Here is an 18,446-nt window from a genome sequence, read left to right on the forward strand (position 1 = left end):
TTATTTACCTTTCCTAGGCTTGATTTTCTTATCTAAAAAGGTGAATAATACCACGAGGACTTGGTAGTATATAAAGTATCTAGTATAGTACCTTGTGTTTGATTAGTAGTTTATACTAATTAGCAGTTATTTTACTTAATACATAGTAATGGCAATAAAGTTGTATATAGACAGAGTTCTCCCCCAAAGAAAATACTTTTTAATAAATTCATCAGCAGTAGATGGAAAAGAACCATTCTGTGTCTAGGTTAAAAATTGGGAATTTATTGAAATAGGCCATTTATTTCAAAAATGAGAACAACGTCCTAGGTCTTTTGTGTCGATACCACTAAATACTCCAGGATTTAAAATTCGATTCACTGATTGATGCAACAATAAAATATTGTGAGCCAACTATTTGCCAAGCACTGTTTTAGGTACTAAAGATACAGATGAAAAACACAGTCCAGGCCTCATGGAACTTACATTCTGGTTCAGAGAGACAAGCAGTAAACAAGATAATTTCGGATTAGAACTGAGAACTGTGTAGGAAATAAACTGTGGATATATAAGAGTGGGAGGACAGAAAGCTACTTTAGATGGGGGTATATGTATAAAAATTATCACAGCTCTATGAGAGACTTCTGAGCAAGGAGGAGAGTTGCTGGACAGTTTCTGCTCTCCAGTAATCAGAGGTGTGCCAGCAATACCCAAAGCTTTGATGTATATTATGTTATGATGTTAGACTGACTCTTAAAATTTTGGAATACTAAAAGACAGCAAACATTTACTGAATGTTTACTATGTACAGAATAATGTTAGAGACTTCTCAAATAAAAGAATTAGGGGAAGGGCTTCCCTGGTGGTGCAGTGGATAAGAATCTGCCTGCCAATGCAGGGGATACAGGTTCAATCCCTGGTCCAGGAAGATCCCACATGCCGCGGAGCAACTAAGCCCGTGCGCCATAACTACTGAGCCTGCGCTCTAGAGCCCGTAAGCCACAACTACTGAGCCCACGTGCCACAACTACTGAAGCCCACGCGCCTAGAGCCCGTGCTCTGCAACAAGAGAAGCCACCGCAATCAGAAGCCCGCACACCGCAACGAAGAGCAGCCCCCGCTTGCTGCAACTAGAGAAAGTCCGCACGCAGCAACGAAGACCCAACACAGCCAAAAATAAATAAATAAATAAATATTAAAAAAAAAAAAAAGAAAGAATCAGGGGCTCAGGGACTTCCCTGGCAGTCCAGTGGTTAAGACTGTGCTCCTAATGCAGCGGGTATGGGTTCGATCCCTGGTCGGGGAATTAAGATCCTTCATGCTGCATGGCGTGGCCAAAAAAAAAAAAAAAGAATCGGGCTCAGATAAGTCCTTTATCTTGCTTGAAATTACAGAATTCCCAAGTAGAAGAGCTGGAACTGTATTATAAATAGATGGGGGGAAATGCTTTAGAAGCTAAAATGTGATGCTTCTATTAGTTACTACAAAAGAAACTGCCTTCTCTTTTCAGATTTCTTCACCACCACAACCAAGGAAGGATATGATATGAGGCGAGTGGACATAACTCCTTTAGAACAAAGGAAATTAACGTTTGATACCCATGCATTGGTTCAGGACCTGGAAACTCATGGTGAGAAACATGGATCCCTTTTGAAAGGAGAATATCAACAGCACTCATAACAAATTACCTAGTCAAGACAACATCACCATTATGAACAATTAAGAGTCACTGTTTAGGTTGCTTCCATGTCCTGGCTATTGTAAATAGAGCTGCAATGAACATTGTGGTACATGACTCTTTTTGAATTATGGTTTTCTCAGGGTATATGCCCAGTAGTGGGATTACTGGGTCATATGGTAGTTCTATTTTTAGTTTTTTAAGGAACCTCCACACTGTTCTCCATAGTGGCTGTATCAATTTACATTCCCACCAACAGTGCAAGAGGGTTCCCTTTTCTCCACACCCTCTCCAGCATTTATTATTTGTAGATTTTTTGATGATGGCCATTCTGACCGGTGTGAGATGATATCTCATTGTAGTTTTGATTTGCATTTCTCTAATGATTAATGATGTTGAGCATTCTTTCATGTGTTTGTTGGCAATCTATATCTTCTTTGGAGAAATGTCTATTTAGGTCTTCTGCCCATTTTTGGATTGGGTTGTTTGTTTTTTTGATATTGAGCTGCATGAATGGATAAAGATGTGGCACATATATACAATGGAATATTACTCAGCCATAAAAAGACACGAAACTGAGTTATTTGTAGTGAGGTGGATGGACCTAGAGTCTGTCATACAGAGTGAAGTAAGTCAGAAAGAGAAAAGTAAATACCATATGCTAACACATATATATGGAATCTAAAAAAAAAAATGGTCATGAAGAACCTAGGGGCAAGACGGGAATAAAGACGCAGACCTACTAGAGAATGGACTTGAGGACACGGGGAGGGGGAAGGGTAAGCTGGGACGAAGTGAGAGAGTGGCATGGACATATATACACTACCAAATGTAAAACCGATAGCTAGTGGGAAGCAGCTGCATAGCACAGGGAGATCAGCTCCGTGCTTTGTGACCACCTAGAGGGGTGGGATAGGGAGGGTGGGAGGGAGGGAGATGCAAGAGGGAAGAGATATGGGGATATATGTATATGTATAACTGATTCACTTTGTTATAAAGTAGAAACTAACACACCATTGTAAAGCAATTATACTCCGATAAAGATGTTTAAAAAAAAGTCACTATTTAAATATGAGCCATCCATAAAATAGAATATTTTAGTCATGAAAATGGTATAGCTTGAAGAATATTTACTGATGTGAGAAATGCTCAAGATACATGTGCAGAGTGATTCCAATTATGTAAAAAAACAACTGTAGTTTCAAGGCTGATACTAAAGTTTATGTGGAAGTACAAGCACAATGTTTAAGAATAGAAAAAAAAGAAAATCAAAGAACAGTCACAAAAAATTACCAGATGTCAAAACAGTTATTTAAAGTATATGAAAAAATAAAAATTAAAAAAATAAAGTATATGAAACTATAGGAATAGAAGAGTTGATTTAATGGAATAGAATGGCATTCAGAAACGTGTGTGTGTCTTAGAAAGCAATAAAGAAGGCATTACAAATTAGGGAAAGGAAGGACTGTTTAATAAATGAGCTATGATAAATGACTAGCCATTGGAAAAAAATAGATTAGATTCCCTTACTGAAAAATAAATTCCAGATTGATTAAAAGCTAAATGTAAAATAAAGAAAGACTACAAAAAATATTATAATATAGAAATATTTTTTGACTTTTAAGAGTAAGGAAGCAAGACATAAAACTCAAAAGCAATGAAAGTAAAAGTAAAGACTGACAGATGTGACTACAGAAATATTTATTTAAATCTGTGTATCAAAGGATATGATCCGTAAGGTTAAAAATGTTAGCAACACATATGACAATGAGCCTATTGCTTTAATATACAAAGAATTCATATGAATCAATAAGAAAAGTTAAGCAGTTTTATAGAAAAATGGACAAAGGCCATAAACAGCTCACAGAAAAATAAATTACCAATAAATATATGTAAAGATGCTTAATCAAGGAAATGCAAATTTTAAGTATAAATTAAAATAATGTAATACCATTTTAATGCCAATTACATACTCAAAAAAGACTAGTAATACCCATGTTGATGTAAATGTGGGGAAATGGATCAGTGGAATTAAAATTGGAGAGTGCTTTTTAGAGAGTAATTTAGCATAATCTGTCGATTTTTAATTATAACCATTTTTTTAAAAGACTGCAGTTGACCCTTGAACAACACAGGGGTTGGGGCACCTACCACCTGTATAGTCAAAAATCTGCATGTAACTTTATAGTGGCCCTCTGTATCCGCAATTCCACATCCACAGCTTCAACCAACCACAGATTGTGTGGTATGGTAGTATTTACTATTGAGAAAAATCTGCATCTAAGTGGACCCACTCAGTTCAAATCCTTGTGTTCAAGAGTCAACTGCATGAAAATTTAAATGATAGAAGTTATTCTAGCTGTCTATTTTGAGAAGGATGTGCACTTTTTAAAAAATATAAATACCTATTTGCTGCTTGTAGGATTTGACAAAGCACAAGCAGAAACAATTGTATCAGCATTAACCATTTTATCAAATGTCAGCCTCGATACTATCTATAAGGAGATGGTCACTCAAGCTCAACAGGTAATCTTTTCATTTTTATCACTTCTGACAGTTTCATTAGGCAATCTTTTTCATAACTGCATCTCTGTTTACCCACTCACCTTCTAAACACACCTGCATCTTCCTTATTATTCTCTCTAAAGGAACCAAAAACAAAAAACGTGTAGTAAAGTCAGTATCCAGGGAGACTGAGGAGTTATAATAGTCATCACAAAATTATGGTAACACAAAGAGTAAAATTTTTTCAGATCTTTCATTGTGTAAGATAATTATATTATTTGAGTTATGGGATGGTGGTAGGTAGGTTGTTAGTGAAACAACTTTTTCCACATAGAAAGCCCACCACAGTAGAAGAGCTGACCACTTTACTGCAGTCATGTGTATATTCTACAAAGTTGGAAAGCTGGAAGGGACTTACGTGGCTGGGAAGGAGTTCATAAATCACCTGGCTAAGATGCTTTAATCTGACCAGATACCTGAATCCTTAAACGCCAAGTAATACCATTTACTAAGAACTTAAGAAGTGAGAGGCAGTGCTGGGGACTGCTCATATATGATCTTATTTAATCTCTCTAACAACCTTGAAAAGTAGGTAGAATTATTCTATTTTACCACTGAAGAAAGGATCAGAGAGGTTCAGTAATTTGCAAGAGTTGTCACTGTGGTGCTATGGACAAAAAGCAGTAATTTTTTTTTAAATTTATTTATTTATTTATTTTTGGCTATGTTGGGTCTTCGTTTCTGTGCAAAGGCTTTCTCTAGTTGCGGCAAGCGGGGGGCACTCTTCATCATGGTGCACGGGCCTCCCACTATCGCGGCCTCTCTTTTTGGGAGCACAGCCTCCAGACGCACAGGCTCAGTAGTTGTGGCTCACGGGCCTAGTTGCTCCGCGGCATGTGGGATCTTCCCGGATCAGGGCTCGAACCCGTGTCCCCTGCATTGGCAGGCAGATTCTCAACCACTGCGCCACCAGGGAAGCCCCAAAAAGCAATAATTTTATATGAAGGATAGAATAAGCTAAATGAACTTAACTGTAGAATAATAATTCATAATCTGTCAATCATGAATTAATTACTGTGTTTAAGAATCTGTTTTCTTTCTCTGGTTATATTTTTTTAATTTTAATTTTTTAAATTTAGGCTTTCTTCTTCAGATAAATATTTCACAGCAGAGAAATATTAGGATTTCTTTCTTACATAAAATTAGGAGCTCTTGCATAAAATGTCATTACTTTAAAGGTCATGAAAGAGTGAAATTTTTAAAAGATTTTTACTGTAATATCCAATTAATTATATATTTAGAATTAAAAGCATTCAGCCCCTAGATTTAACTTAACTTTAAATTTGTATGTGTATTATTTTAGCTAAATTTATTCAGGATCATAACAGACTATTAAATCCACCAAAGAAAAAGCCACTCATTTAATCCCCCCAAACCTTTGAGCTATCCTGAAAGAGCTAATGGTACTCTTAAATCAGATTTTTAAGTTTCTCTGTAATATAAGCAGTGAATTAAAACTGTTGTTTGAGGAATTTTTATGCTGCCAGGGCCATTTAATCTTACATTTAAAATGTAGGATTGGATGTAGGAACACTACTACTGAACTTTTGGGTTTTTTATTACTGGTGTATGAAATCAAAATCCCATTCCATCCTTGAGCCATAGGCTATGAGGCAAACAAGCTTCATGCTTGATCACTTCAGAAAGAGCCATGCTAAGTCAAGTGTGCTCAGTCTGAGAATTCGGTTATATTCTGAATTTGCTTATAGTCTGAAGAACATTCATATTCTCTGGTGGCTCCACAATAGTTACAATGATCACACTTTTAATAGATTTGACTGGATTATAGTTTTCCACTTAAAGTTTTTGAAGATGGACATACGTGCTATCTTATAGGCTTTTTGAGTCCCAAACTATTTAAAGGCGGAAAGGGAGATAGAAAGAGTTTAGAGTCACAGTACAGTAATTCCTTATTCTCAAGTTCAGAGTCTGTAAGAAGTATGTAGTTGCATTTTCTACTCTTCTCTATGTAGTTCTGGTAATAAAATAACATTTTATTAAAGACAAACAAAAATAATATTATAGTTAATATCTTAGAACTCCTTCATAATGTTACTCCTTCATAATGTTATTTTGGGGGAACAAGACCAACAACCCCTAGAGGCCACTTCTGTATGACTTCTGAGGTAATTCTCATGAATATTTCAAGCAGAACTGCATAAAAGAAAATGAACCTCCTCCCCAGTAATATAGATGAGGGTTAGGGAAGGCATTGGAGTCAGGGATGTCTATTGTACACAGTAAAAAATACTTTTTAATTTTATGATAGGAATAATATTTAAAGCAAAACTCCCTCCACATCAAAACATTGGAGTCACACTGTCCTGCTTCAGCCATTAGACACCTGTCTCATCACATTCATCGAATGCTAACTGTGCACCAAGTATTACTGTAAGCATTTTACATGCATTATATCATTTAATCCTCAAAGCAACTCTATAAGGTATAGGTAGTTATTATTCCCATTTCAGCAAAGAGGAGGGAAGCTAAATAACATGCCCAGAGGCTCATAGTAAATGGCAGCGTTTGGATTCAAACCCAGGCAGCCTGACTCCAGAACTCACATTTTTAACCTCCAGTCTATGTGGCTTTGCCATCTGAGAGCTGTTTTTGGAGAAGATGTGTGCATTCCAGACCCTTTGAGGACTGAGTCATTCCGTAGCCATGCATCTGGAACTATTGTAGCCTCTGTTTTCTAAACATCAAGGCAGTTTTGAAATAGCCTTTCTCAGCCATACTGTGGTCAGTGGAGCACTGTAACCCCAACAGTGTACTCCTAGCCACAAACTATGACAAAATGGGGGTTCCACTAGGCATTCTGTTCTTGTTTGGGGTTTTCTGTTTTGTTTATAGACCCTGTTATAGACGGTCTTTTTCAAGGTTACACCTTCATCTACTTTTTCTTTTGATTAAAAAGGGATTAAAAAAAAAGATGAGTCAGCAAGCTACACGATTTTGAGAAGTTTAGTGGTGAAAGTTATATTTTCCTTGTAAGACTGCTTTAAATCATTTCTACAAAAATGTCCCTCCCTAGCAAAGTAAAAGTTTATAAGTCTATCAGATAGGGCTTCCCTGGTGGTGCAGTGGTTAAGAATCCGCCTGCCAATGCAGGGGACCCAGGTTCGATCCCTGGTCTGGGAAGATCCCACATGCCACGGAGCAACTAAGCCCATGCACCACAACTACTGAGCCTGCACTCTAGAGCCCGCTAACTCCTGAAGCCCGTGCACCACAACTCCTGAAGCCTGCTCACCTAGAGCCCGTGCTCCACAACAAGAGAAGCCACTGCAATGAGAAGCCCATGCACCACAACAAAGGGTAGCCCCCGCTCGCTGCAACTAGAGAAAGCCCACACGCAGCAATGAAGACCCAACACAGCCAAAAATAAATAAAATAAATTTTAAAAAAAGAAAGAACTTGTGTGGTGACAGAGGTGTTAACTAAAAACTTAAAAAAAAAGAATCTATCAGGGACCACCTTTTCTTTCACAAATTCTTTGTAGTGCCAAATATAGGAAAGATACTCAGGAATTTAAACCAAACTATGTTATACAGACAATTATTTAAACCATACTTCTATTTTATTACCTGACTTCTAAGTCTTATTCAGTATCCTAGAAATTTCTGATGGCAGAAGATCCTTCAAAATCAACTTCCCTGGCGGTCCAGTGGTTAAGACTCTGTGCTTCCACTGCCTGGGGTGCAGGTTCGATCCCTGATCGGGAGCCAAGATCCCGCATGCCATGCAGCCAAAAAATAAAAATAAAAAAAAAAAAAAAAGCAAAGCAATGAAAGATAAAAACTTTCCCATGAGGTATTTTAAAAATAAATAAACAAAAAAAGAGTATTTGCTGAGGAACTCTTGGAGGTTAAGTAAGCATTTAATTGGGATTCTTTCATTGAAAAGACCTAGACATTTGTTTCTCTTCACGGGGAAATACTTTTTCTTCCTTGAATCTCCTACTTGTTTTCATTTTGATATTTCAGATACATAGGTTTCACATGTTTTGTTTTGTTTTTTACTTAGCCAAGCAACATTATACCTTGTAGCAAGACAATAATTTTTTTAAAGTTTCATGAACAATTCCATGCAAGGGGATGGCATCACTAGGTTATTTTAATTTTGCATTTTAGGAAATAACAGTACAACAGTTAATGGCTCATTTGGACTCCATCAGGAAAGACATGGTCATCCTAGAGAAAAGTGAATTTGCAAATCTGCGAGCAGAGAACCAGGTGATACACGTCTCAATTTATTACTATTAAAATAACTGATTTCATAAGTATCCTACTTGGTGAAGAATAGGACCCCAAAACAATTTCATATGGTTATTAAATAATTATTAGCAAGTTTTTAGATAAAAGTATACATGTTTAACCATACCTAATCTATGTATACATCATAGTTTCTTGCATACTGAAGAATAACACTTGTATCTTATACAGGTCACATAAAAGAGGAAATCTTTGAGCTACATATATTTTATTAAATTTCTAGTGTAGTTCAGAATAATGTTCTCAGAACTGATAGTAATGTGGCATTTTCCATTTTTTTGGTTCTGTAATAATTATTTTGTCACTTAAGAGAAAAATGTTTCTGTAATTCAGTCAGAACTTTGTTGTTACCCACTAGCTTAAAATATTTTAAAATTTAGAATATCAATCTTTTTTTTTTTTTAATAGAATACAGTAGGTCCCCCCTTATCTGCATATTTGCTTTCCACAGTTTTAGTTACTTGTGGTCAACTGCAGTCTGAAAATATTAAGTGGAAAATTCCAGAAATAAACAATTCATATGTTTATGTCACACTGTTCTGAGTAGCATGATGAAATCTTTCACCGTCTCACTCCATTCCGCCCAGGACATGAATCATCTCTTTGTCCAGTGTATCCACACTGTATATGCTACCCACCCATTAGTATAAGAAAAAACATAGTATGTACAGGGTTCAGTACTATTCGAGGTTTCATCCACTTGGGGTCTTGGAACATACCCCCAGTGGATCAGGGGGGACTACTATATTGAAACATAAATACATTGTCTAATGTTATGTTCCTAATTATTTTCTGAATACGATGAACTATTAGTTCTTTAGATGAACTATTAGTTCTTTTTTTGTCTTTATTCTTAATCAGATAATGTATTAGAAATCCACAGAATGTCCATCTTTTGCTTATGCAGGGTTTTTGCTTATGCAGGCCCCTGATAGATTTTTTTTAATAAATCATAATATGGACTTTTGGTTTAACACCAATTGTGTGTGATCTTTCTTTATACCTAGAAAATGAAAATTGAATTAGAACAAGTTAAGCAACAACTGATAGTAAGTGAAACTTTTTTCCCCACTTCAGAATAGTTCATTAATTTCAGAACAAATATTCATTACAAGATCACTTTTTTAATATTTTTATTTTCTTTAAAGAATGAAACCAGTCGAATCAGAGCAGATAATAAACTGGATATCAACCTAGAAAGGAGCAGAGTAACAGATATGGTAATGTGCTTTTAAATGTACTTTTTTGCACTTACTCCTTTTTAATTCCTTTTAGTCTTCTTTTTTTTTAACCTCTTGATAAACCATATCGTTTAGTTTACAGATCAAGAAAAGAAACTTATGGAGGCAACCACAGAATTTACCAAAAATGTAAGCTGCTATGTAAAAGTTTCTCTTCTGTATAGCTCTCATGCCTTATGTAACTGCCTTTATGTATATCATTTTATAAGTTTGGACTTTAACAAGCTAGCCCTATAGAATCCATGATTTCCTCATAGCTATTATAGTTAACCAGTACTTTGGGGGAAGCTGCTACCAGGTGGATGGTAGTACCTGAGCTGTGACTTCTGAGTCAGAATCAAGCTTTCCAGGTAGCATACTTTTTTTTAACTAAATTATTTTTATATGGAAGAGAACTATTTTTTAAAAAAGACAAGGATTCACAATTAGTATTTCATTGAATGCCTAGGTTCAGTCAAATAAAAAATTTTTATGTTAGATACTGTTTTACTTACCTTTTTTGTCTATTAATTTATTTAATCCTCATATCAGCCTCTGTGTGAGATAGGCACTCTATTCCCATTCTGCCAATTTGGAAAGTGAGGCAGAAGGAAGTTAAGGTCACACAACTAAAAAGTGGTAGAGCCAGATGTCAACCTGGATTCTAAACTCCATACTCATAACTACTGTTTACCTCAGTAATCCTAAATTGTGATCATTATTTAATCTCTGTGGCTGAGTAAAACCTAGCTTTCTGACTCAGCCTAGTCCTTTTCTTAAAAGTTAAAAGTCACTCGGTCTGCAGTCTAACATAAGAGACATCACTCTTGATTATAATTCAGTAGATGTGAAGGTCCCATTTGCCGTTCTAAGCAGCCTATTCCCTTCTCTAACTTCTTGGCCAGATAAAGGAGATAAACAAGGAAATCAACAAATTCTCTCCCAGCTAATTTCTGAGCTCTAAATATCATCTTATTTCTCTTTCTACCCCTTAGTCCGTATGCACATAGCATTCAGTGTTACCCAACAAGCATTTCTGCCATCTCCTTTAATATTGGTGCCAGTTCATATTATAAACCCAGTTGGTTTTTCCTTTTGCAAAACATATTTAAAGTTTTAACCATGATATCCTAAGGACTTTATACACATAAGGTGATAGTTCTGTGACTAACATTTTTCCTTCTTAGCTTATCCTCATATATTTAGGTCTCAAATACAGGCATACCTCAGAGGTATTGCAGGTCCATTTCCAGACAACAGCAATAAAGCAAATACTGAAATAAAGTGAGTCACACAAATTTTTTGGTTTCCCAGTGCATATAAAAGTTATGTTTACAATATACTGTAGTTTATTAAGTGTGCAGTAGCACTGTCTAAATAAACAACATCCATACCTTAATTTAAAAATAAGAACTGCTACAAGATGCTAACCATCTTCTGAGCTGTCAGTGCGTGGTAATCTTTTGCAATAGTAACGTCAGAGATCACTGATCACAGATCACCATAATATAGTAATAATGAAAAAGTTTGAAGTATTGCAAGAATCACCAAAATGTGACACAGAGACATGAAGTGAGCAAATGCTCATGGAAGAATGGCGCCGATACACTTGTTTGACTCAGGGTTGCCACAAAGCTTCAATTTGTTTAAAAAAAGCATGCAGCATCTTCGAAGCACAATAAAATGAGGTATGCCTGTATCTTCCTGTGAGGTTTTTAGTAGAATGTGCCCAGAATGTGATAATCCTAAGAAATAGTCTCCAAATATCAAAGTAGAAGGAATACTTTTTGTCAATTTGTAATATTCATGTAGTGTTATTTTTTCTTTTTAATATCACTGTGCTTTTTTACTGTGTTTCCCCACTTAAAACTTTTGTTACACAAAATTAGCCCATAAGTGAGGATTTCTAAAGTAAACATTTTTCTCCATGATACACAGGGACAAAATTTAATTGTCTTATTCTTAATTACTACAGGATACCAAAACCAGAGGTATTATTTCAGAGACCGGTAACAAAATTGACACTGAAATTGCCTCCTTAAAAACCCTAATGGAGTCTAACAAGCTTGAGACAATTCGTTACCTTGCAGGTAAGGCTGTGTTTGTCAGAGAAAGGAATTACTGTCATTTGATTTTTGGACTTATTAGCTCCTACCTCCTAAGGGAGCCATGGGGCACAGAAGAAAAAAAGGAGGAGCTGTAACAGATCTCCTTTATTGTTTGGTTCCCTGGAGTACTTGGAAAATGTAAGTTTAATAGGCAATAAATTTAGGATATAAGTTTAACAGGCAACTCTGCATCCTCCTAATAGGAAAAAGCATATGGATGTCAAAGATAAACACAAGTACAAAACGATGCAAAGATACACTGGGTATTCCACAATGAAAAAAATGAAAATCTTTAGATAAAGATCACCAAAATAGATACAGACCATTAAAAACCACAGCAAGCAAAGGGGCAAAAACTACCCTCTATCTTGAATCCAACTGACAGAGCAGGGATACTACCCAAAATTAGATTATTTGTCACATACTGAGTTCCTCAAGTACCATGTGACCTTACCAATTTACAGAGCCCCAAGGAGTTAGAAAGAATGCCCTAGTCGAGTAGTACTTTTTTCTTTGTATAAAAAAGTAATATATTTTCATCCTAAATTGTTCATATAATTCAAAAGCAATATAGTAAAAGTGAAAGCCTTCTCCCTCCCCATATGTATTTACTATTAGTAGTATATATCTTTCTAGGCTTTTCCTTCTATATGTGAACATTGCAGATTTTTTAAATAGTAATTAAATGATACTGTACAGAGTACAACGTCTAAAAATTTAACCACATGTCTTGATTATCTTTCCACATGAATACATATACAGACTTTTTTTTTTTTTTTTTACTAGAAAACATACTATTCCATTGTATGAAAATACCATAATTTATTTATCCAAACCTCTATTAACAGACATTCTGCTCCCAATTGTTTTTATTAAAAACAATATTGCGGGCTTCCCTGGTGGCGCCAGTGGTTAAGAATCCACCTGCCAATGCGGAGGACACGGGTTCGAGCCCTGGTCCGGGAAGATCCCACATGCCGCAGAGCAACAAAGCCTGTGTGCCGCAACTACTGAGCCTGCACTCTAAAGCCCATGCTACAACTACTGAAGCCCATGTGCCTAGAGCCCGTGCTCCGCAACAAGAGAAGCCCCTGCTCGCCACAACTAGAGAAAGCCCACATGCAGCAACGAAGACCCAATGCAGCCAAAAATAAAATAAATAAGTTTATAAAAAAAAAATATTGGACCGAATAGCCATATATATGTGTGAGTAAATATACACATACCCCTTTATGCCCTCATGCTAGTATTTCTATATAATAAATTGCTTATGCACATGTAAAAATTGGGGTCAAAAAGATAGGCACATTTAAAAATTTATGTTATTGTCCAAAATAAAATTGCTGCTTTATACCATCCGTGATTTTCTGGGTAGGCACTAATCATGTTGAAGCAGCAGCAGGAGTAGAGATGGAGCCCCTAGCCCTCAGCTGATGCACACCCCCACTCCCCCTTCCTCTCTTCAACTTGAATGACTTAGCGTCTAAGATCCATTTGAAGAAAGGGTTCTAAGGCTAAAACAAGTTTTGAAAACCCCTATTCTAGCAAAGTCTCTGGAACCAGAGATCTTCTGTCCAATAGGAATGCTAATGGGAAATGCCAAATCAGCGCAGTTTGCAGTGTTCATTCCCACTTTCAAAATAGACCTCAAAGCACCCCAGGTTAGGAAGAGCTTCGTATTCCACTCAGCTTCTTCTAGTGTATTTACCTAAAGAGTTATCTTCCTTTCCTTTTTTCACTGAGGATTTACAACTAACAGTTCTGAAGGCACCACCCTCTATTTTTAAGAGTAACAGCAACTTCCTTGGAGACAGGTACACATAGTGTTGAGTCCTGCTTCCACCACTTGCTAGCAGTAAAACTTTGGGCTTGTTGCCTCATCTGTATGATGGGAATACTATCAGCAACCTCATAGGGTTTTAATTATGGCTAAATAAGATGATACATGAAATTCTTTAGCACACTATCTGGAACATGGTAAGTAGTAGCAGGATCAAATGAGAGAATGTATAATTGACCAGTGGCAACAAGACAAGAAACTGTTAAGTATTATTCTTTTTTTTTTTTTAATTTATTTATTTATTCATTATTTATTTTTGTCTGTGTTGGGTCTTCGTTTCTGTGCGAGGGCTTTCTCTAGTTGAGGCAAGCGGGGGCCACTCTTCATCACGGTGCGTGGGCCTCTCACTATCGCGGCCTCTCTTGTTGCGGAGCACAGGCTCCAGACGCACAGGCTCAGTAGTTGTGGCTCACGGGCCCAGTTGCTCCACAGCATGTGGAATCTTCCCAGACCAGGGCTCGAACCCGTGTCCCCTGCATTGGCAGGCAGATTCTCAACCACTGCGCCACCAGGGAAGCCCCTTAAGTGTTATTCTTTCTCCTCAACTGTCCAGCTTCCCCCTGTGTCTCAGAGAGACCTAATCCCATTTCTTAAAATTAAGGAAATGATCTTGTCATTAATCAAGTTTCAGTAAGTAGTGTGATCAAATGGGATAATGTATAGATTTACACATTAAAAATAGGATAGGCTTAACTATGAAAGGCTGTTTCTCATGTCCTTTTTTTTTTTTTTTAATTGTTTGGCTGCGTTGGGTCTTCTTTGGCTGTGTTGGGTCTTCTTTGGCTGCGTGCGGGCTTTCTCTAGTTGCGGCGAGCGGGGGCTACTCTTCGTTGCAGTGCGCGGGCTTCTCATTGCAGTAGCTTGTCTTGCTGCGGAGCACGGGCTCTAGGTGCACAGGCTCAGTAGTTGTGGCACGGGGGCTCTAGAGCACAGGCTCAGTAGTTGTGGTGCACGGGCTTAGTTGCTCCGCAGCATGTGGGATCTTGCCGGACCAGGCCTCGAACCCGTGTCCCCTGCATTGGCAGGCGGATTCTTAACCACTGTGCCACTAGGGAAGTCCCTTTTGTGTCTTTAATCATAGAAGATTGCTCTTCATCTCAGAGTCTCTATTTTAATATCATGGCTGTTTAAACAGACTAGAATCTAGGGAGTCCCTAAAAGCCTCACCCAAATTCACCTTCTTAAGGAGAACAGAAAGGTTTTATATCCAGAATGATGTAACATAGAGAGCAGGTGGTATATTAACTAAAAAAGCCTGATGTGGGCCTTCCCTGGTGGCAGAGTGGTTAAAAATCCGCCTGCCAATGCGGGAGACACGGGTTCTAGCCCTGGTCCGGGAAGATCCCACATGCCACGGAGCAACTAAGCCCGGGCGCCACAACTACTGAGCCTGCACTCTAGAGCCCGCAAGCCACAACTACTGAGCCCACATGCCACAACTACTGAAGCCTGTGCTCCTAGAGCCCATGCTCCGCAACAAGAAGCCACCACAATGAGAAGCCCACGCACTGCAATGAAAAGTAGCCCCCCGCTTGCCACAACTAGAGAAAGCCCACAGGCAGCAACAAAGACCCAACACAGCCAAACACAAATAAATAAATTAATTAAAAATAAATAAAAAGCCTGATGCTTTCTCTGCCTTTTTTTCTACCTCATTGAGTTTTTTTTAAAGGGTTTCCATTAAAATTTCATTTTTTATTTATAAATTTTTAATAATTATGAAATCATATTTTCTTTTTGCCATTAAATTTTTTTTATTTAATAATTGCTTCACCATACTGTGTTAGTTTCTGTTCCACAATAAAGCAAATCAGCCATATGCATACACATGTCCCCATATCCCCTCCCTCTTGAGCCTCCCTCCCATCCTCCCTATCCCACCCCTCTAGGTCATCGCAAACCACCAAGCCGATCTCCCTGTACTATGCTGCTGCTTCCCACCAGCCAACTATTTTACATTCAGTAGTGTATATATGTCGATGCTACTCTCACTTTGTCCCAGCTTTGCCCTCCCACCCCATGTCCTCAAGTCCATTCTCTATGCCTGCCTCTTTATTCCTGCCCTGCAACTAGGTTCATCAGTACCATTTTTTTTTTTTTAGATTCCATATATATGTGTTAGCATACTGTATTAGTTTTTCTCTTTCTGACTTACTTCACTCTGTATGACAGACTCTAGGTCCACCTCACTACAAATAACTCAGTTCCATTTCTTTTTATGGCTGAGTAATATTCCATTGTATATATGTGCCACATCATCTTTATCCATTCATCTGTTGATGGACATTTAGGTTGGTTCCGTATCCTGGCTATTGTAAATAGTGCTGCAGTGAACATTGTGGTGCATGTCTCTTTTTGAATTATTGTCTTCTCAGGGTATATGCCCAGTAGTGGGATTGCTGGGTCATATGGTAGTTCTGTTTTTAGTTTTTTAAGGAACCTCCATACTGTTTTCCATAGTGGTTGTATCAATTTACATTCCCACCAACAGTGTACGAGGGTTCCCTTTTCACCACACCCTTTCCAGCATTTATTGTTTCTAACTTTTTTGATACTGGCCATTCTGACTGGCATGAGCTGATATACCTCACTGTAGTTTTGATTTTCATTTCTCTAATAATTAGTGATGTTGAGCATCTTTTCATGTGCCTCTTGGCCATCTGTATGTCTTCCTTGGTGAAATGTCTGTTTAGGTCTTCTGCCCATTTTTTAACTGGATTGTTTGTTTTTTTGATATTGAGCTCCATGAGCTGTTTGTATAGTTTGGAGATTATTCCTTGGTCTGTTGTTTCATTTGCAAATATTTTCTCCCATTCTGAGGGTTGTCTTTTGGTCTTGTTTATGGTTTCCTTTGCTGTGCAAAAGCTTTTAAGTTTAATTAAGTCCCATTTGTTTGTTTTTATTTCTGTTACTCTAGGAGGTGGGTCAAAAAAGATCTTGCTGTGGTTTATGTCAAAGAGTGTTTTTCCTATGTTTTCCTCTAAAAGTTTTATAGTGTCTGGTCTTAACATTTAAGTCTTTAATCCATTTGGAGTTTATTTTTGTGTACGGTGTTAAGTAATGTTCTAATTTCATTCTTTTACATGTAGCTGTCCAGTTTTCCCAGCACCACTTACTGAAGAGGCTGTCTTTTCTCCATTGTATGTTCTTGCCTCCTTTGTCAAAAATTAGGTGCCCATATGTGCGTGGGTTTATCTCTGGGCATTCTATCCTGTACCATTGATCTATATTTCTGTTTTTGTGCCAGTACCATACTGTCTTGATTACTGTAGCTTTGTGGTATAGTTTGAAGTCAGGGAGCCTGATTCCTCCAACTCCGTTTTTCTTTCTCAAGATAGCTTTGGCTATTCGGGGTCTTTTGTGTTTCCATACGAATTGTAAGATTTTTTGTTCTAATTCTGTGAAGAATGCCATTGGTAGTTTGCTAGGGATTGCACTGAATCTGTAGATTGCTTTGGGTAGTATAGTCATTTTCACAATATTGAGTCTTCCAATCAGAGAACATGGTATATTTCTCCGTCTGTTTATGTCATCTTTGATTTCTTTCATCAGTATTTTATAGTTTTCTGAGTACAAGTCTTTCATCTCCTTAAGCAGATTTATTCCTAGGTATTTTATTCTTTTTGTTGCAATGGTAAATGGGAGTGTTTCCTTAATTTCTCTTTCTGATTTTTCATTGTTGGTGTATAGGAATGCCAGAGATTTCTGTGCATTTTGTATCCTGCAACCTTAGCAAATTCATTAATTAGTTCTAGTAGTTTTCTGGTGGCATCTTTAGGATTTTCTATGTATAGTATCATGTCATTGGCAAATAGTGACAGTTTTACTTCTTCTTTTCCAATTTGTATTCCTTTTATTTCTTTTTCTTCTCTGATTGCTGTGGCTAGGACTTGCAAAACTGTGTTGAATAGGAGTGGCGAGAGTGGACATCCTTGTCTTGTTCCTGATCTTAGAGGAAATGCTTTCAGTTTTTCACCATTGAATATGATGCTTGCTGTGGGTTTGTCATATATGGCCTTTATTATGTTGAGGTAGGTTCCCTCTGTGCCCATTTTCTGGAGAGTTTTTATCATAAATGGGTGTTGAATTTTGTCAAAAGCTTTTTCTGCATCTATTGAGATGATCATATGGTTTTTATTCCTTAATTTGTTAATGTGGTATATCACATTGATTGATTTGCATATATTGAAGAATCCTTGCATCCCTGGGATAAATCTCACTTGATCATGGTGTATGATCCTTTTAATGTGCTGTTGGATTCTGTTTGCTAGTATTTTGTTCAGGATTTTTGCATGTATGTTCATCAGTGATACTGGTCTGCAATTTTCTTTTTTTGTGGTATCTTCTTCTAGTTTTGGTATCAGGGTGATGGTGGCTTCATAGAATGAATTTGGGAGTGTTTTTCCCTCTGCAATTTTTTGGAAGAGTTTGAGAAGGATTGGTGTTAGCTCTTCTCTAAATGTTTGATAGAATTCGCCTGTGAAGCTCTCTGGTCCTGGACTTCTGTTTGTTGGAAGATTTTTAATTACGGTTTCAATTTCATTACTTGTGATACGTCTGTTTATATTTTCTAATTCTTCCTGGTTCAGTCTTGTAAAATTGTACCTTTCCAAGAATTTGTCCATTTCTTCATGGTTGTCCATTTTATTGGCATATAGTTGTTTGTAGTAGTCTCTTATAATCCTTTGTATTTCTGCAGTGTCCATTGTGATTTCTCCTTTTTCATTCCTAATTTTATTGATTTGCATCCTTTCCCTTTTTATCTTGATGAGTCTGGCTAAG

General features: G+C 37.2%; 2 protein-coding genes across 10 annotated transcripts in view; one reads left to right on the forward strand and one right to left on the reverse strand.

Annotated features, from left to right (window-relative positions):
• Positions 1-18,446, forward strand: part of CCDC90B (coiled-coil domain containing 90B) — a 71,415-nt gene that overhangs the window by 40,376 nt on the left and 12,593 nt on the right. For 2 of the 5 annotated variants that reach the window (XM_082410269.1, XM_082410272.1), the window contains exons 2-8: positions 1,490-1,609; positions 4,080-4,183; positions 8,356-8,457; positions 9,504-9,545; positions 9,645-9,716; positions 9,813-9,866; positions 11,692-11,806. In XM_082410269.1, coding sequence (XP_082266395.1) covers positions 1,490-1,609; positions 4,080-4,183; positions 8,356-8,457; positions 9,504-9,545; positions 9,645-9,716; positions 9,813-9,866; positions 11,692-11,806 — 609 coding nt within the window. Of the gene's footprint in view, positions 1-1,489; positions 1,610-4,079; positions 4,184-8,355; positions 8,458-9,503; positions 9,546-9,644; positions 9,717-9,812; positions 9,867-10,903; positions 11,001-11,691; positions 11,807-18,446 lie in introns of those variants that run through there. The other 3 variants (XM_082410271.1, XM_082410273.1, XM_082410270.1) reach the window with 3 other exon arrangements.
• Positions 1-18,446, reverse strand: part of ANKRD42 (ankyrin repeat domain 42) — a 119,331-nt gene that overhangs the window by 34,267 nt on the left and 66,618 nt on the right. The window contains exon 13 of one of the 5 annotated variants that reach the window (XM_082410146.1): positions 4,198-4,299. The exons of 2 other annotated variants lie outside the window; for them this stretch is intronic. In XM_082410146.1, the coding sequence (XP_082266272.1) occupies positions 4,260-4,299 (40 nt within the window). In that variant the 3' untranslated portion in view covers positions 4,198-4,259. 2 more of the 5 variants (XM_082410148.1, XM_082410144.1) reach the window with 2 other exon arrangements.

This window comes from Balaenoptera physalus (genome assembly GCF_965194825.1).
Source record: "Balaenoptera physalus genome assembly, chromosome: 10".
NCBI classification, from domain to species: Eukaryota; Metazoa; Chordata; class Mammalia; order Artiodactyla; family Balaenopteridae; genus Balaenoptera; species Balaenoptera physalus.